Source organism: Mytilus trossulus, chromosome 1 (genome assembly GCF_036588685.1).
Source record: "Mytilus trossulus isolate FHL-02 chromosome 1, PNRI_Mtr1.1.1.hap1, whole genome shotgun sequence".
Taxonomy (NCBI): domain Eukaryota; kingdom Metazoa; phylum Mollusca; class Bivalvia; order Mytilida; family Mytilidae; genus Mytilus; species Mytilus trossulus.
Genome location: NC_086373.1, coordinates 31,149,610 through 31,175,927, shown reverse-complemented (window position 1 = coordinate 31,175,927; position 26,318 = coordinate 31,149,610). Strand labels below are relative to the sequence as shown.

Sequence of the window (26,318 nt, the reverse complement as noted above, 5' to 3'; positions counted from 1 at the left end):
CTAAAATGAAAAGAATCATAAATTGTCCTGAAGGGCAATAACGTCTGGAAAGAGTAAATGGATGTTTCAAGTACGTATTATTATTTTATAGGTCCTGTCATTGTTTTTACCGTAAACAGCTCCTGTTGTTCTACTATGTTCTATAATATATTGCCAAATACAGCTCATGTAAGCTATTCCTGAGGTAGAAACGCCTTGGTGTTTCAAAAAATTTTAAGTTTTGTAAAACAGTTAACATATAATGAGAAAGGTATTTCTTGACGTTAATAGAACAAACAACGCATCATATATTATTATATTCATAAATTATGTTTATAAAAGGAGTAGGTCCGGTAAGCACCGAATTTGGCCTCAAATTTCAGGTTCATCTAACGAAAGATTTTGACCACTTGTTAAGCACTTAGGTGTCTATTTCATTTGAATCAATTATTTTATGTGAACGATTTTAACTGATTTAGTCATTAAAAACGATCCAGTTCAAGCTCAAATATGAAAAATCTACCAAATATGCCAAAAAATGTCACTTTTCAGATGTTTTTTTTTTATCAAAAATGAAAGTGTTCATCCTCAACCTTTATATATGTTATGCATTATCATAAAACATAACTTGCATTTCAATATTAAGGATGAACACGAATGCGGCCACTTTCGTTTTACACGAAAACCGTCTTAAAATTAACTAAAATGCTAGAATTGCGAAGATTTCAGTAAACTAGCATGACTTTATGGTGCGAGTACCCGATATATGTGCATTGTATTGTAAAAACCAGCCCATATTTATGTAGCAGAAGCATTCTACTGACTAATAAATAACTAAAAGTTTACATTTTAACAATTTTGTAAAACTGCCATATTTTGGGGCCAAAAGGGAGTCTTACTGAACCTACTCCTTTAGAATTTTTGAAATACTCAGGCTTTTCTACCTCAGGCATAGATTATCTTAGCTGGATTTGGCAAAACTTTTAGGAATTTTGGTCCTCAATGCTCTTCAACTTCGTACTTTATTTGGCCTTTTTAACTTTTTTTTTATTCGAGCGTCACTGATGCGTCTTTTGTAGACGAAACGAGCGTCTGGCGTATATACAAAATTTAGTCCTGTTATCTATGATGAGTTTATTTTCTAGACACACTAAGTCAACCAATCTTACCAACCTTATTTCGAATCGGTTCATGCCATTTAGTTTTTTTTTTTTTTATCTTTGAATGTTTAAAGAATGACAGAAGCCAGAAAGGAAGTAACATAGACAGGCTCGCTGCTGTTCTCGTTGCTGTATCGTTCCAGCTATTTACGGAAACGCACCGAGTAACCACACTTGTTCGGATTAAGTGGTTATGATCCTGTGTATATCAACACTAATTATATCCAAGGGTATCATTTCTGTTAGTTATTTCTTCTGTACCATCTGATCAAGAGTTCAAGGCATCAGAGTGACGTTTGGTTTATAGTATCCAGAAACCTATAATTATAGAATGCCAATCAAGTAAGAACTAACTCGTCTCTTTCTGGAAGTATAAAACTTTGTTATACATTTCTACTTAAAAAAAGAGGAGAGAAATACCATAGTGACAATAAAAAAAAACCTACAGCACGACAAACGTCGTACTGAAAGACTAATTCCAATAATGAAAATCATGAATAAATGTTTTGCATCAGAAGCACTTTTCTGGATTATCCTTATACTACCCAATAAATAAAAGTCAATGATGAATAACTAGGTAAAATTGAGAATGGAAATGGGGAATGTATCAAAGAGACAACAACCCGACCATAGAAAAAACAACAGCGGAAAGTCACCAACAGGTCTAAAATGTAACGAGAAATTCCCGCCCCTGGAGGTGTCCTTCAGCTGGCCCCTAAACAAATATATACTAGTTCAGTGATAATGAACGCCATACTAATTTTCAAATTGTACACAAGAAACTAAAATTAAAATAATACAAGACTAACAAATACCAGAGGCTGCTGACTTGGGACAGGCGCAAAAAAGCGGCGGGGTTAATAGCTATCAAAGGTACCAGGATTATAATTTATAACGCCAGACGCGCGTTTCGTCTACGTAAGACTCATCAGTGACGCTCATATCAAAATATCTATAAAGCCAAACAAGTAAAAAGTTGATGAGCATTGAGGATCCAAAATTCCAAAAAGATGTGCCAAATACGGCTAAGGTAATCTATGCCTGGGATAAGAAAATCCTTAGTTTTCGAAATATTTGAAGTTTTGTAACAGGGAAATTTATTACAATGACCACATTATTGATATTCATGTCAACACCAAAGTGAAAGTGTTGACTACTGGGCTGGTTAAACATGTTTATGAGATCTCAACCCTCCCCTTATACCTCTAGCCAATGTAGAAAATAAAACGCATAACAATACGTACATTTAAAATTCAATTCAAGAGAAGTCCATGTCTGATGTCAGAAGATGTAACTGAACAGCATTGTACTCTCATAGTAGAGAGGTTTCATTTTAAATGGCAACCAATATATTTTTAATAAATATTGATAGAAAACAAGAGGGCATATGTATTAAGATGTACCAAAAATGATGAAATGGAAGGGCTTTAGTTATCAAGCTCCATGTGTATCATGAATGTTATCAAGAATAAGATAAATAAGTCAACTTTAATAAGATCTTTTTCATATCTTGCTTTACTATGTATTGTCATAACGGCTTCATTTAGAAAAGGAGAAGGCATATTCTATTGGAGAGAAAAACCTACAAGCTATATTCCTTAAATTCCAATAGTTGTCTTATGGCTTTTGTGATAAAGAACATAGACCAGGAGTGTGATCATGTATCCTTTGTGAAGATCGAGAATTACATACTATATTCATTATACAGGATTTTTATATCACAAAAAATCATCCATGGATCAACAGAGGCAAACTCAGCTGTAGGAAGGTGTCTATACAACACATCAACCATTAGTGACCTCTGCATGGGATCTAACAGAGATGTGAAAAAACTCTGCTAAAATTTCATATTTTGTTTTTCAAGTTGAGAGAAAAATAGAGACCACTTACTTGCTTTGTTTCATAAAAACGCTTTGTTACATAAAAACGATTTGTTTCATAAATACGAATGTCCAACGTAGATACTTACAAGTATCTTGTTTAGGGAGGGATACATCTTACTTTATAAAAAATCACTTTAATTCAAACAAAAAATTCTCTGAAACTGACATTATCAATATGCTTGATTTCTTGATTGACAACATATTTCTTACGTTTGAAGAACATGTTTTTCAACAAACTTTCAGCATTTTTATGAGAACCAATTGTGTCCCTATTCTTGCCGACTTGTTCCTTTATTATCACGAGTCTGAACTTCATAGGAAGAATGATAAGAAGAAAAAATATTCTTTAACTTTACTTTCCGCTATATAGATGATGCTCTCTCACTTGATAATTCAAAATTTGTTTACTATATTGATCAAAGGATATGACAGTTAAGTCTGTCTCATATCTTGACTTACATCTAGAAGTTGTTGGTTGCAAACAAAACTTTACAACAAAAGAGATGATTTCATCTTCCCAATTGTGAAATTTCCATTTCGATGTAGCAACATACCAGCAGCCCCTGCAAAGGGAGTATATATCTCCCAATTGATACCGTATTCTCAGGCCTGTATTTCCTATCATGGTTTCCTCGAAATGGGGATAACTGTTCTTTAGAGTTCCAAATGGGGAAATCAATGTAATTTTCTTTCCAATTTCCGAGATAGTTAGAGGGGAAAAGAAATACTTGTATAGCAGTCTTAGGATGCATGTATATGTCTGTATGTATACCAAAGGATCTGGTGAGTTTAAGTGTATGTTGGTTAAAGTAATACTGTCGGTACAGCAACAATACAGTTTGTTTTGTTGTTATAATCTACATGTAATTTCCTAAACTCTAAGAAGCAGGCAAAATATTTCTTTTATAATCTTTCAAAAGTTAAAAAGAAAGATAATGGTACCATCCAATATAAAGATTTAAATGAGGTCCAAGATAGGTCAACATGCTACAACACCAATTATTCACTGGCCTTAAAGTGGTGCATGTGTCTTCTCATTTATCCAACTTTTGAAAATAAGGTATTCTCATTTAGCCAACTTTTATTTTTGTTAATTATTTAGTTGTTTGTTTAGTAATAATAAGGTGTCTTTCTAAAATTCGACAGTAAATTTGTTCCTGTATGTTTTCATATTATTCAAAATATATATAAAATAGGCGATAGTAAACTTGTTACATTTTATTTTTAAATAAAATTTTGAAATTTTAAATAATAAATAAATGTTTTATCATTTATACAGAAAAAAACTACAAATCAGTACTATTTTTATATTAACATTTTATGAAAGTAAATTTGACCAAACAGTTGCTTTCAATTTGTTTGATGTTTTGTTTTTTAGCTCCCCCCCCCCCCCCCCCCCCCTATTTTAATAAATAGATAAACAGAATCTTCATGAACAGCACGTAATGCAGCAGAGACAGTCTTTCCTACTGCCACTATCAATTATAAAAAAGAAGATGTGGTATGATTGCCAATGAGACAACTATCAACAAGAGACCAAAATGACACAGACATAGGCAACTATAGGTCACCGTACGGCCTTCAACAATGAGCAAAGCTCATATCGCATAGTCAGCTATAAAATGCCCCGATATGACAATGAAAAATAAAAAAAACAAACGGCCTCATTTTTATGAAAAAAATGAAGGAAAAACAAATATGTAACACATAAACAAATGACAACCACTGAATTGCAGGCTCCTGACTTGGGACAGGCACAACATAAATAATGTGGCAGGGTTAAACATGTTAGCAGTATCCCAACCTTCCCCTAACCTGGGACAGTGGTATTACAGAACAACATCAGAACGAACAATAAAAATCAGTTGAAAAAGGCTTAACTCATCAGAACGACAAAAATACAATTAGAAGTGGCTGGGTACTTGTACATCCCACAACAAAAAGACACTAGGAACAAATCTAAGAGTAGTTATCGCAGTTATCTGACAGCTAGTTCAAAGCCACTCACAACTAATGAAAAAATCATGTATCTAAGACTAAACAACCAATCCGTACGCATCCAACGGCTGTTTATTCCACTTTCTGCCAGCGCATCTGGAAAAAGGTACAGACACTAAGGTTTGACTGAAGAATATAAGAACGATCGATTACTTCATCAGCACATAGGACAAGCATCAGAACTTCCTTTAATACCTCTTCACCAAGTTAAAAAAGTATGGTTCTATGCACTGAATAACTACCAGTGTCCCATTTGGAACATTTGGTCAGAAGAACAGTAAAAGATCCTTTTACTAAGGAACGAAGAGGATCTATTACACAAAAAAGCTCCATCTCATTGACAAATATCTTCATGAATAAAAGTGCAACTGATTTAATCCAACTCATATTTTAATTAACGGTTAAAAACCTTAACTTGAATACTTTCAAATGATTTACATTTCATTAACTAAATGTCAGTTGCACATTTTAACATAAATATTACTACACTACAGAAAATTTAATCGGGGTATAATTTTCAGTCTTATTTTTCACCTGTCATTCAACTCAAACTCTAATTGAAAAAAACCTTTGTTCTTGATTACCTTTGATCTCATCTATCCAACTTTTTTTTATACCTGTACTACCCATAATTTTAAAAAGTTGGATAAATGAGAATGAACCCTTCTAAACAACGCTTTCTAAAAGTGTCATCATAGATTAAAACTTTAAAATTAAGGCAAAAATATTGGACATTAATTATTTAATTTGCATGAAATGTTTTTCACTGTACTTTCAACTAATACATTTGAGGTAATCTTTCAATCACAATGACATATTTGTTTTAACTTTAAAAAGAAGAAAAATGCATCACTATAAATGTGAAACAATAATTTCATCAACATTATCTTACCCTAAAACATTTAAAACTAATTATTTTTAGTTCATTTACAGATCTCTAGCATAAAAAATGTCTAGCCATATCAGTATAATAAAATAATATATTTTTACAATCATATTACAAGCCTTCACTTTGTGTAAATAAAGATAATAATTTAATAATCCAGGACATTCACAATAAACAATATCATGTTGTGCAACCAACATAAATCTAATCTAATTAAAATCTGCTTTTTGTTTGGCTCCACTTGCTACATGTCCTACAATACAAACTCTTGATGTTGATGTACATAGTAATCATAGACAAACAAAACCGGGATCTGAATCAAATTGGCACAAATTCAGTGCTACTTTTCCCATGGTTTAAGTTTTCTTTGTAGAGATGATGGATGAGGGTCAATTTGTAAAGGTTTTATATCTAAGTCCTTAATTCCAGGTAATGGAAGTCCTTTTTCTATAAATTCTGCAACATCAGCTAAACTTAAAACTTTGTCCAGATTCTCTGATAAATCACTTTCTCTAGAATTACTAGTATCATCTATGATTTTGTCTGGTGGTAGTCTTGTTAAATTTAATACAGTTATCTCCCCTTTTTCTTCATTTTTGATTTCTTGACTGGTGTCTCTTTCTCCTCCAGTTTGTGTTCCATTTGAAACAGTTGCTGTCATTAAATCCATGCTATTGTTTGTATTTATTTCTTCTGCAGTTGTTTTGGAATCAACATCTCTTCTATCACTGCTCTGACTTTCTTCTGCAACAAATTTATAGTACAATGTATAAATATAGATTCTTACATTGATACCAGTGGATTATTGGATTTATCCGATCAAGATAGTTAAATTATCAATTTTAAAGTCCGAGCCGCCTTGGCGAGGACTTTAAAATTTATAATTTAACTATCGAGATTGGATAAATCCGATAATCCACGAGTAACTATGTAAGAATCTGTTTCTCTAATGATTAAAAAGACATTTTCTTTTTTTGTTAACCGAAAATCCCCTTCGAGTGCCTTTCACATTGCACGAAATTGTCAATTTCATTAACACCTGTTATCAAATTTTGATTCATCCAGTTAGCTAAAAAGGTCATGACCCTGAAAATCATCCAATGATCTTTTGAGATCACCAGCAACCACACGTTGATTAAATTTTTTTTATACAATGGGTTCAGAAAGGGATAAATTTCCATAGAATTAGAGAAACATGTTATCATGTACCAATAATTTGTAGATAATTATCCTAAAACATAGTAAATAACAATCGTTTTCCAATTTCAGTTATAACTTGTGTTTTTGGGACTTTGATATTGCTGTGAACAGGACCACTTTTATATACTTTGCTGACTAATTCATGTTTTTCTCCCTTTTTAAAAAAAACCAACTTTCACAGTCATTTGATAAAAAAAAATCAGTTGTATGTTGAATATGTCAGTTCAATGAAAAGAGACTAAATTAACATAGATTCTCAAGAGGCTATCAAATAATGCAATGAAACAAGGGGATGTAACTCAAGTTTCAACCAGAGTTCATGCAGATAAAAAAATGAATAGTAATGCCCATAATAATGTTTGAAGACAGTTACTCAAGTTCCAATATTTAAAAGAATATGTACAATTTGAAATAGCCATTATTGACTTTTAAATTTGAATTTAACATTATATAAAAAAACAAAAAAATTAAGGAAATATTTTCTTTGCATATATATGGTAAAAAATGGAAAGATCTAGTTGATCAAATGATACATGTATGTAAGATATAAACCAACCTTTATCTGCTTGCTCACTAAGCCATGTCATGAAATCACTCTTATTAACTGGATGGAATGTTCTGAAATTAATCAATGTTACTGTAAACTAACGAAGATTTGTTTAGCTATATACAAAATATTTATTATTTTAGGGTTGAAAATGCACTGTTAAATGCCTTTATCCAATTCAAGATGAACAGTTGTAATAAAAATTCAGTCCCTTTAACTTTGTGACCGGAACAGAAAAATCCTGGTGCTGACATGCGTTCTTCATTGAAATGAATATTAAGGTGGTACCTAACACAACAGTGAGATAACTCTGTAAAGTCAGTTAAACGTTTTCATTATGTTATGTTGTGAAGGGAATATTAAGCTTTTCAATTACCAAAATTGGTGTTTGTCAAACTGCTATATAACCAGTGTATTTTTTTTCTAATAAAATGGTTGGTTCAAATTTTTGAAATTTTTATATTTTCTTTAAATAGGTCAAAGTAAATACTTAGTCAAAATTTTAGAAAATTAAACAAGCCAAATTAATTTTAGTGAAAGAGTTGGGTACCACCTTTAATAAATATGAAAAAATATATTTAAAAATACAATATGTGCAAAGTCGTGATAAAGATAGGAAGCCACCCAGCAGTTGAAACAAATTGTAATTCTTTGACTGACAACAACCAGAAAACAAATGACAAGTAGACAAACAAAAGTACATAAATAATAACACAGATACTAAAGGCTGAAAAAAAAATCACCAGTAAATTTAGATGCTAGTTAGTTCTTCTAACTATGCTGAATTTATATAGTATAAGTAAGGCATTAGCTGTTATACCGTTTGGTAAGGCATAAGTTGTCTTAGGGTAATATAAAGATTCAAATATACTGGTCCATGTATATACATTAAGAATATTGAGGTGCAAGCTCCTCATGTTTTTTCAATATAAAAAATGCAGTTAAATACCAGGATATAAGTTTAGAGCTACAATTCTAGATGCTAGAATATATTTTTACAATTTACAATATGTACCTAGCTTCTGTTTTGGAAAGTTGGACTGGAAAATTCAATAAATAAATTATCAAAAGTGTGTAGTATATTAATTGTAGCCTGCAGTGTTAATATTGGTTTAGGCTATACTCTATAGTTTTTAACATTTCAATAAGCATGAAGTACAAATGGCAATACATTTATTATGGAAGAGGGGAGATAACTCTATTCTACTGTAAATTCAACTAATCTTAACCATGTTAACATACAAATGTAAACTTACTTTGAAAAATAAAATAATTTAGAGTTCAGAATATCTTCTTCTGTACAGTTCTGTCTTTCTTTAATTTTTTGTAATCCATTTTGGAAAGACTTATCTTTATCAAAGTCATACTGATAAAACTGTTGGTAAATATTGCTGTCTTCTACTTCACTGTAATCTGCAATACTTGCTGATGCCATGCTGTCTTATCACATTTTACTGAAAAAGAATTTAAACATTTTTTTTTTTTTGGTATGGTTGTGAAGTGGTCCAACTTAAGTTAATCTACTCTAGTTTCATTTGTACTGAGTTTACAGGATGTAGATCATGTAGATGCGGTAGACTACAATCAGCCGACGGTGCAAGGGCTGTATAGCCAGTCAAGTACGTTAAAAACTTCAATTTGTTGACTACGATCCTAACCGACTAGAATTGGAAGTTTTCCTATCAAAGGAAGGTGGTCCTTTACCAACCAAAAGTGGTCACCATGATCTAATCAATAGTCCTTAGAATATATAATTCGTCTAAATAACAGCCCAACAATGTTAGTTTTGTAAATTTCCATGGCCACAATTCGAACTCATGCTACTGAGAATTTGTGGCAACAAATTGCCTTGTATTGTGCCCTGATGTGCTAGACCACTTGACCACCTAGGCTATACAAATATATACATGTACACACATATACATATAAATGACTGTATATCATAATAGCCAAGGATAAATCCACAGGCACTTGTTTCGATCCATGGGAAGGTCGACTATCCATAGTGCATGTGAATAAATCTTATCAATAATTCTGTAATGAGGAGTACAGAAATTGCACCCATGCTTAAATTGGCATCGTTAAAAGTCGAATAACAGATCTTTTGTTTAATTTTTTCAAATATTTTGAACAGTCTATTGGATATTTGTCCATGCTTACTCTTTTTTTTTAAGAAATAGATACTTGAAACATATTGTTTTTGCTTATTTTAAAAAGATGACATTTTGATGACGTTGCATGACGATGTTTCTGTACTTTTTGCTTTTTCAGTAAACACTTAATCTGTTGATAAATACTGTCAGAACATTTTGTGTATATCTAAATATGTTTACCTATGTTGAAAGAACTGCAATGTATCAAATCATAAAAGGCACTGGCTACGGTTACATGGAAATATAACAATAATAAAAATATTATTGTTACATTGGAGACTAATTGCCAGAATGCAAAGTTGGGTAAGGAACTGATTAAATACCAATGTAACAATAATTATTGAGGCTACAGTTACATTGCGTTATTGTTACACGAAAAACAGCAATGTACGCTAGATTTACTAATCTAAAATCTTCTATAGTATTTTTGCCTAATTCTTTCATATGTACTAAATAAATTAATACTTGTTATAATGATGATCAATGATAAATAATAAATATCATTATTCAACAAAAGGTGTTTAAATAGTTTTACATATTAATGGTTTTGATGCTGAAAGATTCTACTCCAGATAAGTAGTTCCAAAGGCGAAAAATATAGTTCAATGGTTTGTTGTTGAGAAACTCGGGTTGAGAAAAGTGTGCCCTTCAAAGTTTTTAACTGCACAGCTACTTTTATAAGTGTCATTATACTTTGAACAATGGACGAAGAGAATTCTATTACCAATTTAGTATAGGGTGAAAACATTAAAACTTGGGATGTGTTTGAAACGAAACTGAAACAATATCAAGACACAAACCTACAACTTCATAAACAAACAAAAATTGATACATCATAAGCAAAGTTTGCCAACTGTGAACTAAAAAAGAGGCTCGCTGGTACAGAAAATGTGTAAGGGTTCCACAGAACCCAGTGTCTCGCCTACTTTTGCTGTAAATCGCAGGCTCAACAAAAAATGAGGAAAAAAAATCATTTCTCTTGATACTATCTTTTGATTGTAAGAAGCTTCTGTCCAAGTTTGGTAAAAATCTAGGATAGTTAATGAATCTTATTAATGTTTTGAAAACTTTAACTGCCGACTGTATGTTATGTTACCTGGAAGAAAATCTAAGTCCATTTAAAAGTAAAATACAGAAAAAATGGAGTTATCTTTTTACAAAATTTACTTCTGGATACTATCTTATGATCATAAATAAGCTTCTGTCCAAGTTTGGTACAAACCCAGGATAGTTTAAGAAAGTTATTAAAATTTTAAAATCTTTAACCACAGAGTGAATGTAATGTTTCCATGCAGAAAAACTAAGTCCATTTAAAAGTAAAATACGGAAAAAATGGATTTATTTTTTACTAAGTCCATTTAAAAGTAAAATACAGAAAAAATGGAGTTATCTTTTTACAAAATTTACTTCTGGATACTATCTTATGATCATAAACAAGCTTCTGTCCAAGTTTGGTAGAAATCCAGTATAGTTTAAGAAAGTTATTAAACTTTCAAAAACTTTAACCACAGAGTGAATATTTGTGGACGCTATTACGTACATGGGGGGGACATATACTTGCCTCCCCATGACGCTAACGTTATAGTTGCTTAAGAGCAATAAAAACACATCTATTTCCATAGCATGTTTATTTCAAAGAGCCAGATAACATCACATGACAAATATGCATCATCATCATACAAAGGGACACAACTCTCACGACTAAAATACAAAACACATACGACCATACAATACAGATATATAACATCCCGCCCCCAAAAAGAAAATTTCCCAAATTTTATCAAAATGGTGTATGTGTTTTATCCATATACAGTTTCAAGAAGAAGAAACAAATGCACTTTAATAAATTCAAACTATATACTAGTAATCACTTCCGTATATTAAGACTCATATCAGTAACAATTTTCCAAATAATCTATGTAAATACATTTATATTTACTGAAATATTCGTGGCTGAACAGTTCTCAAACTAGCATCCATACACACCAGTATCAACAATGCAGAAAAATCCGAACGTCTGGCATCTCGATCTCCCCCTTAGGACCTTATGCACGCATTACGTTCATTCAACATAAAAAAATATGCATTTAATACATTTACTCAATCTAAATGGAAAATACTAGAATATTGTCATAAATGTAGCTGTATACAACAAATTGATAGATAATCATCAGAGACCTTTTACTCTTAAAAATAGTTAATATTACATCAATGAAACACTTCATAAGTAACATTATGTCAATACTAGAAAATACAACTAATTCTCCCTCTCTAACATGTCCAATCTCTCGTACATCACACTCACAAAATAAAAGTAAAGATGAAACAAATGAATAGCTCCAGAAATGTCAATAGCAACCAGGTTTTATTTATGACTATTATCTCACCGCTACTGACAATCCGCTATCAAATCAGTCCAACTAATAACAGAAATATATGTATTAATAAAAAAAAATTAAAAAAATCCTTCAGACAAAAATGAATTGATTTCATAATTAATGTTCGAAATAAGTCCGTTTTTTTCCTTGTAACTGGGTGTCGTACGATGAGATGAATCTCACACGTATCGTCTGTAGTTCAAAACTGCAACACATTCTTCCTGCTAAATACACATTGTAAATTTAATATATAGGTCAAGCCGATTATAAGAATCTAAAGATAATGCTAATTACTAAGCAATTATTTTCGAAGTACTGTATTAAAGATGAAAGGTCGGGACGTCACATGACACATGCTACAGTTTTCTGCACACATAAACATACACAGCTGTCTTTCTTGATGTCCATCTCTAACGCGGTCAAAAGTTTGTGATTGTGTAGAAATTCCAATCGCGTCCAACAGTTAATATGAAAATTAAAGTTCAGATGACAATAAATAATTGCGAAATACTTTCGATATGCATGTACAATGTAATTTTAAAACAGTTCCTCGACTTTTACCGTTTTCTTTTGTCGACGAAAAACTCCAATGGTGACATCTGAATATAGGCTAAATCCAAATTGAAAACATCCAAATATTACATAAAATCAGAACATGATCGGTTACGGTGTCAACTGCATGGTACTGCTATACTCCACTAAACGAAAAGTTCAAGATTTCAACGTGGTCAAAATTTAATAATGGCGCCGCCAGCATCGTGGTCTAGACTATTAGAAAGTTGGTTCTTCATCTTTGGGGACAGCTCACATAAAATACATATAAAGGGTCGTTTTTAAGTCCTCCACCATATTACGTACATGGGGGGGACATATACTTGCCTCCCCATGACGCTAACGTTATAGTTGCTTAAGAGCAATAAAAACACATCTATTTCCATAGCATGTTTATTTCAAAGAGCCAGATAACATCACATGACAAATATGCATCATCATCATACAAAGGGACACAACTCTCACGACTAAAATACAAAACACATACGACCATACAATACAGATATATAACAACGCCACCGACGACATCGACGACGACGGAAAGTAGGATCGCTTAGTCTCACTTTTTCGACTAAAGTCGAAGGCTCGACAAGAAATCAGCAAAAAATTAAACTTTTTTTTTTTCATTATTACACTATTAGTTATTACTTTATGATATGGTACAAAAATCACCCAGACAAATCAATTTGGTTTGGCCACAGATGACTTTAAAATGTTTATATCATTGAAAATGCTCCAAATTATCTCCCTTTGGTGCAAAAATGTCATTTTTTTATGTTTAAATTGAAACATCTTTTTTAACTCATCAGTGACCTATATTTTTAATTATTGTTTTCAAACAAGCTGTACATAAACTAAATAATTGTAAAATTTAAGCGATTTCTGTAATTTAGTTCTTTTTTTTTATTTCGATATTACCAATATTTTTCCTATTAGTTTAACAGAAAAAAGGACATTAACACAAATGTATGCTTCTTTCAGAGGCAGATTGTGAGCTTAAATGAACGGTGACCCCATATTTTTATTTTCTATTTCTATAAGGTATAAGATAAAGTTAAATCATAGAAAAAAATAGCAAAATCCTATATATTAGAAAAAAAAGTCGATTTAGACCCGTGAGCCTCCTTAAATACTATGAACTTCTGTATGAATGTTACGATGATGTATCATCCTCAATCTCGTCCATGAAACACGTAATTTCGTTTTAAAATCAGATGGAGCTCACCCAATCCTAATGTATTTTTTTAATTTTTTAACCCATATACCTATATAATTATATATTACTTGGAGTTGTTTCATCAAAAATTTGTCGGACTTGAACATGCTTGTAATTAATCGGTTCCTTACCCAACAATGCATTCCGGCAATTAGTCACCAATGTAACAATAATATTTTTATTATTGTTACATTTCCATGTTACTGTAGCCAGTGCCATCATAAAAATAAAAATGCATGAAATTATTTAATCTCTAAAAAATCTTGTAAGATTTCCGCTGCTATTTTTGTTAAATAGGTGCAATTTGGGTACTCCGTGCAATTTGGGCACCGTTACGTTATATTAGTTTTTAAACACACACACAGTAAGGGAAAGATACAAAATTAATTTAGGCATGGTTATAGTTTTTTTATCAGGACATCCTCGTGCTATTTAAAATAAACCTCTTATCCCAACCATAATATTAACTTATTGCCCTTGCTACATAGGTATAAATATGTTTATAATTATTGATGGTTTAGTTTGATGATTTCAAAAAGTACCTGTCAACAAAGTCAAAATCTATAACGGAAGTTGGGATCAGGGTCAAGATATAGGACGCCAAATAAAGAAGTTCAAAACATGAAGAAAGCAAATGTAGCTGATTATTAATTTATAACACAACCAAAATGGGTATTTTTGAGGTAAGCTTTTTGTAAGAAAATACAGGTTAAAAAGTGTAACTCTATTTTACTTTCTTTATAAAAATAAATTCACAAAATTTTAGTTTTGAAAGTTTCAGACATGAAAAGCCAAAACTCCCAAAAGGTGCTTATATAACTAATGGTAATATCTATTGAATTTATTGAAAGGGACAATAGATTTGACAAAACTTTTAAAACATTGAACAATATGATATGACTGTGTGGAAAACATTCATTTGGTTTTCAATTAAGTCTCATGTCTGATGGCATTAGAGGGTGAGGAAAGGAGGGGTCCTGATCCCGAAATCCCAGGCTTAAAAACATAAAATCCCGAAATCCAGGCCTTAAAAATACAAAATCCTGAAGTCCCGATATTCAAAAAAAAGAAATCTCGGATCTCAAAAGGGTCAATCCCGAAATCCCGAGATTAAAAACACCTGATCCTGGAGTCCCAATAAAGGTCCTATCCCCCCTCATTAGAAGGGTGTGTGCTGAGGGGGATAGGACCTTTATCTGTACTCCATGATCGGGTGTTTTTAAGCTCAGGATTTCCGAATTGATCCTTTTGGGATACGGGAATTCTTTTTTTTCGGATTTCGGACTTGCTATAATTCCATTTCTTTTATTTCTTTCTTACTAACTTATATGTTGAAGTGCCAGCCTACTGATTGCCCTCGGAGAAAGGCTCCACAGATGTCAGTATAATGGTAATCTCCTTAAAGCAGTAAAATTGTTAAAGGCACAATATTGAAATTTTTTTATAGGAAGGGACATGTAGCAATTAAGCGAATTTAAGTCTAGGGTAAGTGCGTAATATCGTATTTACACAACAGTCCAAATAATTATGACATCTTGAAAGGCTACATGTATTAAACTTTTTTGCTTTAAAGAAAAAAAGTATAATAGACTTTCGAGACGTAATTATTTGGACTGTTATACACATGTAGGTTATCCTTAAACCTGATGGTAAAAATAACATTTTTATAAGGAAAGGAAAGGCTCCAATTATTCCAAGACATGAGAAGGAACTGTAGATTGATGGGGAAATTTACCTTTGAATACATGGAATTTCTTTGAACTGCAAGGATCTTCAAGCACAGCTAATGTAACTTATATAAATAACTTTTGGATCTGAACTTTAAATAAATCTGTATGGATTCTCTATTAATACAGGCTCTTCCATGGTCATTTTATGAGGAAGACACCACCAGATTCTGGGTACACTATGGATTGGTGTTATTAGGACTGTTGTTGGCAGTGATCACATTTATTGTTCAATGGCTGAGTCCAGCTCCATATGGTAAACATGAGAGAACAGTAAGTACAATGCTTAAACAGTTACCATGGATACCAATGTGTGCATGTCTGGTTTATTTTTATTATTCTTTGAAACCTGCAGGACTTCATTGAATTTGAATTTACTAATTTGTTACCATGGTTAACTGTCCTATGTTTCAGAAGTTGAATGATTGATTGATTGGCCTATTTATACATGTAGATGTGCTTGCACAATCAGTATTGTCATGATTGTGCTTTGTGTAAACCATTGCCAACATTTTTTATTGTCATTCTTTAAAAGTTTGAAGAGTACATATACATGTATTTACATGACTTTGTGAAGTGGGTAAATTGTAAAAAAAACACCAAAAAAGCAAGTATAACTGTGTTAAATTAGTATGAATCATTCAGTTTGTACTTTGCTGCTGTGTGTTTAAGGATACCAACTGTGACATAATTTTGTGTATTTGATGATGCTATCATAATAATAATCTGGAGTAAAACTTTTATTTAACATGGTTAAGGATGCAATTTTAGTCTTGTGTAATTTTTGTGTATCTGGAATATAACTTTTATTTCAGGATGCTAACTGGGGTGTAATGATACCACAAAGAATAGGACATATCTTATCTGATGCTGTCCCTGGTGTTTTATTGTTTATAATTGTAAGTAATTGAAGCTTTTGTAAAACTCTTATATAAATGCAATATGACGTATAAACCTAGCTTACATTGCATGACGTCTGCCTTCAGTTCAACCATGGTTTTCTGATGTCATTGGTAACAAAAATTTGAAAAATCTGCATAAAGTTATTTTTTTCTTTCTTTTTTTAAAAGTTTTTGGATAAAAAAATTAACCGTCCAAATAGTTCTTTCCAGATAACCTAGCTTTATTATGTTTATGAGGATATAGCATAAAGTGCTGGTTAAGTAATATAATGAATATAAATGTGTAAGAAAAGTTGAAAAGATTAACAGAACACATGAAATTGAAAATGGAAATTGGCAAAAACAACCCCAACCAAAGAGCAGAACTGACTGAAGGTCACCAATGCATCTTCAACATATTAAGAAAACCCTACACTAGCAGGCTTCAGCTGGCCCCTTAAAAAATGTATACTTGTTAAGTAAAAAATTGATGTCACACTAAACTCCAAAACATATAAAATTGTTAAATCTACAAGACTTACAAAGGCCAGATAATCCTGACTTGGGACTGGCACAAAAATGTGACAGAGTTTATCATGTATTTAAAGATCTCAACCCTACCGCTATACCTCTAGCCAATTAAGAGTAACAAACCACAGCAATACAAACATTTACTTTTGAATTTTCTTTATCTGACTACAGATGATGATTATGCTATATATAACATATTTATAATGTTTTTCAGGTGTTTTTTGTTTATGGTGATGCTAGAGGCTATGCAAACTATGTCTTTCTGTTACTTTTCCAAGCACATTATATTCATAGGTATATATATTTTTCTTTCAATATCCACATTATGGTTGTCAGAAAAATCTTTTTTTTCATGATTAATGTAAGGTACGAAGTGGGGTATACACCAACAATATAGCAATCCATCGACACAAACAAAACAGACAGCTGATTTCATTGAGTGTGTAGGCAAAGTTAATATATTTGGTTAGCTTGCTGGCTTGCTGAACCCTGAAGTTATTATTAGGTTAGATAAACTACTGCTTTAACAGTAGACTAGTCTGACAGATAACCAATCTTTCTGTCTGTTGAACTAGGCTACTTGGAAAGGAGGGTAGTATACCTGACCTAATAATGACTTCATGGTTCAGCTTACAAGCAAGCTAACCAAAGATATTATTTTTGTCTACACACTCAATGAAATCAGCTGTAAAAGTCTTCAACAACTTGTACAAATAGACAGGTGTCTATGAAATATGTCAAGTTCTGAATCATCTAAAGTAAGAAAAAAAAGTACTAAACAGTTTAAAAAGAAATTTTGAATATTTTACTTGTGATCATTTGTAGTGCATGTAATTTCCTTCCTACAAATTATAACATACATTTTTATTTACAGAGGAATACTCCAAACCTATGATTATAACATTGTCATTTATATCTTCTTTTTCAGAGGAATACTCCATCCTTTAGTCATGAGATATAAAAATCCATATGTTGCATTGGGGTAATTATAATATTTTGTATTTGCAAAGCAGTATATATTCATAGCAGTGTTAGTTTCCTTATTATCCTATCAAGTTTTAAAACTAACTGTCAAAAAACAAAAATAGAACCTTTGGAAACAGAGCATTCACTCAAGAGAGTTATTATTAACTGTTAGAAAAAACAACTGTTGATAAGTTCTTTTCTTAAACCGGTACATATAAAATTGAAAATGGAAATGGGGAATTCTAATGCAATTAGTTTGTAACGATAATTTTCATTGGACGTTGATAAATATTTTGAGGGGTTAGATTCCACGTTCTACCAGTCCGTAACTAAGAAAGCCACCATTTTCAATTCTGGGATATGAAATTTCTCAAAAAATAAACAAGATATTCACATTTTGAGCCAAAAAATCTTCTTTAAGTCTATATTGAAACCATTCTGAAGCGTACGAAAAGTAAAAATATGTTTAGTATTCATGTTTGACATCCAGAGTAAACACATGACGTCACACTGGTTAGATGCTAAAGACAATGCAACAGTTTCGCGGACTTATTCATTTATGCCATTTTTAAGCCAAAATATGTGTTAAATGAAATTTAATTTAATATGTGGCATTAGAATGGAGATAACTGTATTGTATTTTAAGCTTGGCCTTCGTAAAACTTGATTTTACTGTCGCAAATATCCGTTTACCTATCTCCGCTCCGCGTCGCTAGGTAAACTCAATTTGCGACAGTAAAATTTACGTTTTACGAAGGCCAAGCTTAAAATACAATACAGTTATCTCCTAATTTGTCAAAGAGACAACAACCTTACCAAAGAGCAGAAAACAATATGTATGTTGATATGATGACTAATTTAAAAATTCTAAAACATGTAAGGATGGTGTCTTTTTGTGGAAACTGTAGAAAGCTTAGAAAGCTCAAAATAACATAAACAAAAAATAACAGGAGGGGCTGATTAAGGTTTAGAGGAAAAGGTTTTTTATTTATATATTTATGTACGTAGCAAAGGGTGCATTTAGTGTTACCCTTGTCCACCGTCCCCTCTGTCCCCTATATCTGTTCCATCTAATATGTAGCATACATCCCCAAAATTGGTTTCTGTTCTTTAACTTAAGCATGTTAAGTTTGACTCCAGCAAATGTTAAAAAAAACATAAACTTAGCTATTAACCACAAAATACAGATTGGATGTAACCACTTTTACTGGACTTGAGTTATGCCTCTTTATAAATGGAAATTTGCTAAATGTTTTTTTTTCATTCCTTGACATAAGTTTGCCTCAAACAAATGTTATGAAACTTATATGCAATGTTCATAATTACAAAACAGTCTTAACTACATGAATCCTGCATCTTTATGTGAAAGTTGACTGATGCATATATTTACAAGAAGGGGCTTTCTGATTTATAGTCATATGTAATGATAACTTTAATACTGCACTTGTTTATTAACATTACGCTAAAGCTGCCGTTCTATTTTCAGTATTACGCTAGGAGGTTTCTTTCCAAACTGTTTGTACCATTTTGTGAATGCAGATTTTATAGGATCAGCATATTATAACAATAATTATTTTTTGTGAGTATAATATTTTATGAGCACATGTATATCTTATATTTTGTGAGTATTATATTTTGAAAGTATTTAAAAAAATTTGAGTATTATTTTTTGGGAGCACATTTGTGTATTAGATTAACAACTACAAGAAGATATGGTGTAAATGTCTTTAGACAATAGCACAAAAACATTTAAAAATACCATCAAAGATTTGGGAATATATAAAGGTTGGAATGTTTCAGGACATTTTAATCTTTTTATTTCTGACATACTGACGTATTATTATACCCCCGCTTTGAAAAAAAGGGGGGGGGTATACTGTTTTACCTCTGTCTGTCCTTCTGTCAGTCAGTCCGTCTGTCCCATGAATATTTTTCGTCGCATTTTTCTCAGGAACTACAATACAAGGATTTCTGAAATTTGGTTTCAGGATTTATATAAGTCAGCTATACCGTGTGATGCGTTTTCAGATTCATCACTCGACAACTTCCTGTTAACCGAACACTTGCATATTTTTACACTATTAATATTATCCACTTGCGTTGGGGGTATCATCAGTGAGCAGTAGCTCGCAGTTTCACTTGTTAGATACTGATTTAGGCCTACAGCAACTAATGATAACCACTTGTTAGCAGGTCCCTGATTGGGATTGGCTTTTCTTGTGCGATTAAAAGTATGATTGTGAGCGCTCAACCTCTAACCTGGGACAGTGGTATAACTACAGCATTTTAAATGGAAATAAAACAATTTGAAACTTGACACATCAGATGGGGTAATTAGCATGAAAACATATTTAATAAAAGACAAAGAGAATCAAAGTGCTGATGAATGAGTACTTAGTTTGTATGCTAGTTCAAAATTTCAAATCTATAATACTTTAAAATTTGTTTCTGTTAAGACTTGTCAGAATAAAATGATTTCGGTGCCTTGTTTATATTTTGCATTTAAATGATTTTTATTGCATTTCTTTGGTTTCCAATAGGAAATTGCTTAATGTGACAGCTGTTTAGGGAGCTACCATTTGATTTTTATGGGGGGGTGGGGGGTGGGGGGGGGGGGGGGGGGGGGCTAGGATGAAATTTGAAAAAAATAGGCAGGACAGGAGTTTTGAGTAAAAAAAAAAGGCAGGATGAGACACTTGCAAAAAAAAATAGTCAGGACGACGATTTAGGTAAAAAAAAAAGTCAGATTAAACTAAAAAAAAAAGGCAGGACCGAACAGAGTGAAAAATAAAAAGGCAGGACAGAGATTACAGCTAACAAAAAAAGCAGGACAAAATTTTTCATCCTAGCTCCCCCCCCCCATAAAAATCAAATGGTAGCTCCCTTAGTGACAAGATAGTTGATTATATGCAAAATCTGTGGCTGAAAAACTTTTATTTTTGTATATGATTTCTTTTACTGTGAAATATTGTATTAATTACTTATTATTAATTATTTTCAGTGATTCAAGATTTATTATTGGTATAGTTTTGTTCATTGTTGGATACATCATAAATAAATGGGCGGATTGGAAGTTACGATCATTACGGGAGAGGAAAGGTGATGATGGTACATATGATTTTAAACAAACACACTTGTATGTGTGAATAATATCTATATTCCTTTATGTTATATTATACAATTATAACCTGCTGATGAGGTCACCTGAAATTGTTAACCCTACTCAGGTTGACAATTTCAGCTAATCAGAGACTCAAAATTGTGTATAATTATATATACTGAACAAACTGTAAAATATTGCCTTACTAGAGAGAGAAAAAAAAGAATGCCAAAACATTTGAATGAAAAAATTATTTTGAGCCTTAAATATTTTGATTTGTACCGTGGTTTCATTATTATTTGTTGGATACTAATTTTCATGGGTTTTTGTGGGTACAGATGAACCAATGTTAAATGTTCAACGAAGAACAAATTTCTATAAAGTTGTATTTAGACTTTGGCAGAACCACAAAATCACATATCCACGAAAGTCCAATGTTTCTGCAATCCACGAAAATTGGTACCCAAGAAAATAAAGGAATCCACAGTATAAAAGGGTAGAAGTATTATTTATGCCCCTGAAAAGGACCGTTAAAGAGAGATATCCAAGGAATCTATGAATTTCAAAACCTTGTTTCCCTGTTACTTTATCTGGCCTTTGTCATTTGTTTACTAGCCCCAATTACATCATTTTTTATGAGAAATAGCTCATGCCTAAACCAATGATCTAAAATGGTTGTTCACTGGTGAATGATTTGTTTGTTCCATGATGGCTTTAATTTGACTGGGTAAATTTTAAGAAAAAAATCAAAATTAAACTATGGCATTTGATTTAGTAGCTTTTTAGTTATTGAAAAAAAAATACAAAAATGTCTGAATTTACTTGCTAATCATGTTTACAAGCTGACTTGAGATATATGATTGATAAGTAATTAGTGCTTTAGAGATATAATTTATAAAAGTAGTTATAATTTTTCAGTTAAATATTTTTTGTTTTAATACTAGTTTACAAAAGTTAAAGCAAGCATATGAAATAGTGTCACACATATTCTTCTTTCCCAAATATTTCTAGTAAAAGTAAGCAACTGATTTACGAAACTTCTAATACATCTGTATAAAAATATTACAATGATTGGCAACTATCAATAGACCAAGAGGAAAACGGTGAACAATCATAGTCTTTTAAAATACCACCTTTAATTTACCAATGAGCAAGACCAATACTCTAACATAAGGTAAGCAGGTCATAGTATAAACTAATTCAAAAGAAGACACCAACAACTTGATTTATACACAACAATGAACAAAATATTTATGTATGTGCCTGTCCCGAGTCAGGAGCCTGTAAATTCAGTGGTTGTCGTTTGTTTATGTGTTACATATTTGTTTTTCGTAAATTTTTTTACTTAAATAAGGCTGTTAGTTTTCTCGTTTGAATTGTTTTACATTGTCTAATCGGGGCCTTTTATAGCTGACTACCCTGTATGGGCTTTACTCATTGTTGAAGGCTGTATGGTGACCTATAGTTCTTAATGTCTGTGTCATTTTGGTCTTTTGTGGATAGTTGTCTCATTGGCAATCATACCACATCTTCTTTTTTTTTTATAAAAAAACCAAACATGACAGTCAGCAACATACAGCAACCACTGGATGACAGTTTCCTGACTTGGGACAGGTAAACAATGAACTTGAAGGTTGTATGAAAACATAAACATAAGAATACATAGTAAAAATCAGTTGGAAATGTGCTATATTTATCAAGTGAGATAAATACCCCATGTTTACTGTTTTTTATATTTCCAATGTATTCTAATTGATGATTAAAAAATTATGCTGTTGTTAATTATCACGTTAGAAAGTCTGTTGTACCTGTTAAAAATATAAGTCATCTAAGCTATATTTTATATCCCTAATCGAACTTTAATGTCTTTTTATTTTCTACATTACAGGAAGTACTGGATATTATATACCATATGGAGGCTTGTTTGAACTGGTAACCTGCCCTAATTATTTTGGTGAATTTGTAGAGTGGATTGGATGGTAAGAACACATGCAGTTGGTAATTGAGATGACAAATGCTCGTGAAGGAGAATTAAAAAAAAGTGATATTACAATACTAATAAACGTTATAAATTGGAGAGCACAGAAAAAGTTATGATTTTGTTTATACTTAAAGGGTCACAATTTTTGCAATTAATATAAAATATCAAAAAAAAATTCTCATCCTAGGATTTTTGTATTTATTGTGGCAGATTAATTCCTGATTAAAATGAATTCTGTTGTCCACATCTAAATGTAATTTGTAATTTTATCTCTTTTTAAGGTCTATAGCAACTTGGTCAGCAGCAGGATTTGTATGGACAGTATTTGCTGCTGCAACATTCTTCCCTAGAGCCAGACATAATCATCAATGGTAATACTGTAAACCAACTTATTTTTATGAGCGATTTATTTTCGTGACTTTTTCGAGAAGAAAAATAACACGAATATCAATTGTTGTGAATATGTTAGCCTTGGATCTTTCCTTATTAAACTTCATCAATCAGAAAATCGGGAAATTAAATAGCTGAGAAGTGGTCAAGAAAGGGTAAAACGTGAAATAAAGTATCAGCGAAAATAAGTGGGTTTACAGTATATTGCTTGTACTATGCAAAACATATTCAATATGCTATCTGCACATTTGTTTGTTTCTTTTTTTATCAAACAGCTTACTGTCAGTTCACTGTAAATTATAATTTCATTCATAAGTTCTACTAATATTCATTCAGTATCTTTCTTCTCTTGAGAATTACTTAAATAAACAGTGTCCTGTTTCTACTAATCAACAATCCATTCCCAGTTTCAGAATATAATGCATTCTGGTTAAATATTTTAAACAAGTACACCAATCCTGTGTGAGAGGTTAAAAACATCCTAAACAATTGAAATTCAACCATTGATAGGACATAATTTTCATCTTGGGGTACAAACAATAAAATGACCCCTAGTCCATCAGGTTCTGAAATGGCCAATTCATACAATATTGTAAATCAGTGTCAAAAGGGCAGAAGATACCTAAAGAACAATCAAAACTGTAAGGTGAAGTGAAACAGACACAAAACAATGACCAAAAAGAAAAATGAAAGAAAACAAACAACAACAAAACATTAGACAAGTTATTATGATACTAGAAGTCAACTTATTATTTTGAATTCTTTTCAATTACAGGTACAAAGAACAATTTGAACATTATCCACCCAATAGAAAAGCTTTGATACCTTATATATGGTGACATGATCAAGTCTGTTATGGAGATACCACCCTAAGACTGGGATGATCCCAACTGAACACATTTATACATCTAAGTATGCAGAAGACCTTTTAACAACATACTGACCATATTTAAGTGCAGTTTAATAGGACAATTTGGTAATGCAGGAAATAACTCAATTAATTATAAAAATATGCATATTTATATTGATATAATTTCAATAATAAGTAGGTTGCTTGGTTGTTCATCGTCACCTCCAAGTCTGCATCTGAACAAAGTCATACAATTTAAAAAGTTTTCTGTTTTAGGATCAAATCAAATGTATATTTATTTTATTTATATGTTAATATATTTTTATGCAACATATTTAGTGTTAACATTATTAAAGCCTTCATAATCTTTACCCAAACAATAATTGAGAGATTAAGGTCATATTTTGTTTTTATCTGAAATCATTTCTTCACAATCTTTGCACGGAAAAAATGAGAAGAAAATATCATCAGGAACAATAAAGTCGCTGGAGAATATACTGTACCTTTTCTAAACAGAGACTAAAACACAAAAAATTGCCCTTGAAACACTACAAAGAAAATTGAGATTTAGCAACAAAACCACTAACATAATCTAAGGGTTGAACACAGATGCTCCTTCACTAGGATTATCCACATATTCTCTGAAAGGGTGAACTACAAAATGGGGAACACTTGTGAGTCAAAAGGGTAAACTAAACTAAGGATGAAGACAGATGCATTAGAAAGATTAACTACACTAGGGGCAAACAAAGATGTCCCTGAAGGGTAAACTAAACTAGGGGGAACACACATATGTCCCTGAAGGGTAAACTAAACTAGGGGGAACACACATATGTCCCTGAAGGGTAAACTAAACTAGGGGGAACACAGATTTCCCTGAAGGGTATACTGAACAAAGGGGAACACATATGTCCCTGAAGGGTAAACTAAACGAAGGGGAACACATGTCCCTGAAGGGTTAACTAAAGTAGGGGAACACAGATGTCCCTGAAGAGTAAACTAAACTAAGGGGAACACAGATGTCCCTGAAGGGTAAACTAAACTAAGGGGAACACATATGTCCACGGGGGAGTAAACTAAACTAAGGGGAACACAGATGTCCCTGAAGGATAAACTAAACTAAGGGGAACACATATGTCCACGGGGGAATAAACTAAACTAAGGGGAACACATATGTCCCTGAAGGGTAAACTAAACTAAGGGGAACACATATGTCCACGGGGGAGTAAACTAAACTAAGGGGAACACATATGTCCACGGGGGAGTAAACTAAACTAAGGGGAACACAGATGTCCCTGAAGGGCAAATTAAACTACACTAGGGACAAACTCTAGATGATTTTGAAAGGTAACCTACACTAGTTGCACTCTGATGCTCCAGAAGGGAAATCTACACCAGGGGGAACACAGATGCACCAAACGTGTAAACTGCAATAATGGTTTAAACATGCTTCAGACGGGTAAAATTGTTTTGTAATTGATTGAACACATACTCCTGAAAGGTAAACCACACTAGGATAAACACTGTGAATCAGAAGGGTAAACTTAACTTAGGTTGAACACAGATGCCCCTGAAATGTAAACCACACTAGGGTAAACACAGTGCATCAGAAATTGGTAAACTACACTTAGGTTGAACACAGATGCCCCTGAAATGTAAACCACACTAGGATGAACATAGTGCATCATAAATTGGTAAACTACACTTAGGTTGAACACAGATGCCCCTGAAAGGTAAACAACACTAGGAGGAACTAGGGTGAACATACTAGATGCTCCTATAGGGAAAGCTGTACTAAGGGTGAACTCAGATACTCATGAAGAGTTATCTTTGCTAAGCGTGAAATTAGATGCTCCGGAAGGGTAAACTATACTATAGTTGAACTTGGATGTTCCTGTTGGGGGACACTACACTGGGGCGAAAATCGTCGACATGCTTCA

At 32.2% G+C, this 26,318-nt stretch overlaps 2 protein-coding genes across 3 annotated transcripts; one reads left to right on the top strand and one right to left on the bottom strand.

The window, feature by feature from the left end:
* Positions 1-5,392: 5,392 nt before the first annotated feature.
* Positions 5,393-14,539, bottom strand: LOC134721401 (uncharacterized). Its single transcript, XM_063584385.1, has 4 exons — positions 14,495-14,539; positions 8,910-9,107; positions 7,663-7,724; positions 5,393-6,650 (listed from the first exon to the last, which is right to left on the bottom strand). The coding sequence occupies exons 2-4, from the start codon at positions 9,086-9,088 to the stop codon at positions 6,247-6,249; spliced, it is 645 nt and encodes a 214-aa protein (XP_063440455.1). The 5' UTR covers positions 9,089-9,107; positions 14,495-14,539; the 3' UTR covers positions 5,393-6,246.
* On the top strand, positions 14,531-24,749 carry LOC134721390 (uncharacterized). 2 transcript variants are annotated; one of them, XM_063584371.1, is made up of 10 exons: positions 14,531-14,635; positions 15,809-15,952; positions 16,495-16,578; positions 17,306-17,385; positions 18,020-18,073; positions 19,544-19,636; positions 21,059-21,156; positions 23,046-23,136; positions 23,420-23,509; positions 24,304-24,749. In XM_063584371.1, the coding sequence occupies exons 1-10, from the start codon at positions 14,621-14,623 to the stop codon at positions 24,365-24,367; spliced, it is 813 nt and encodes a 270-aa protein (XP_063440441.1). In that variant the 5' UTR covers positions 14,531-14,620; the 3' UTR covers positions 24,368-24,749. The 2 variants fall into 2 exon arrangements, with proteins under 2 accessions (XP_063440441.1, XP_063440433.1); XM_063584363.1 differs by having other exon boundaries at positions 21,059-21,165.
* The last annotated feature ends 1,569 nt before the right edge of the window (positions 24,750-26,318 follow it).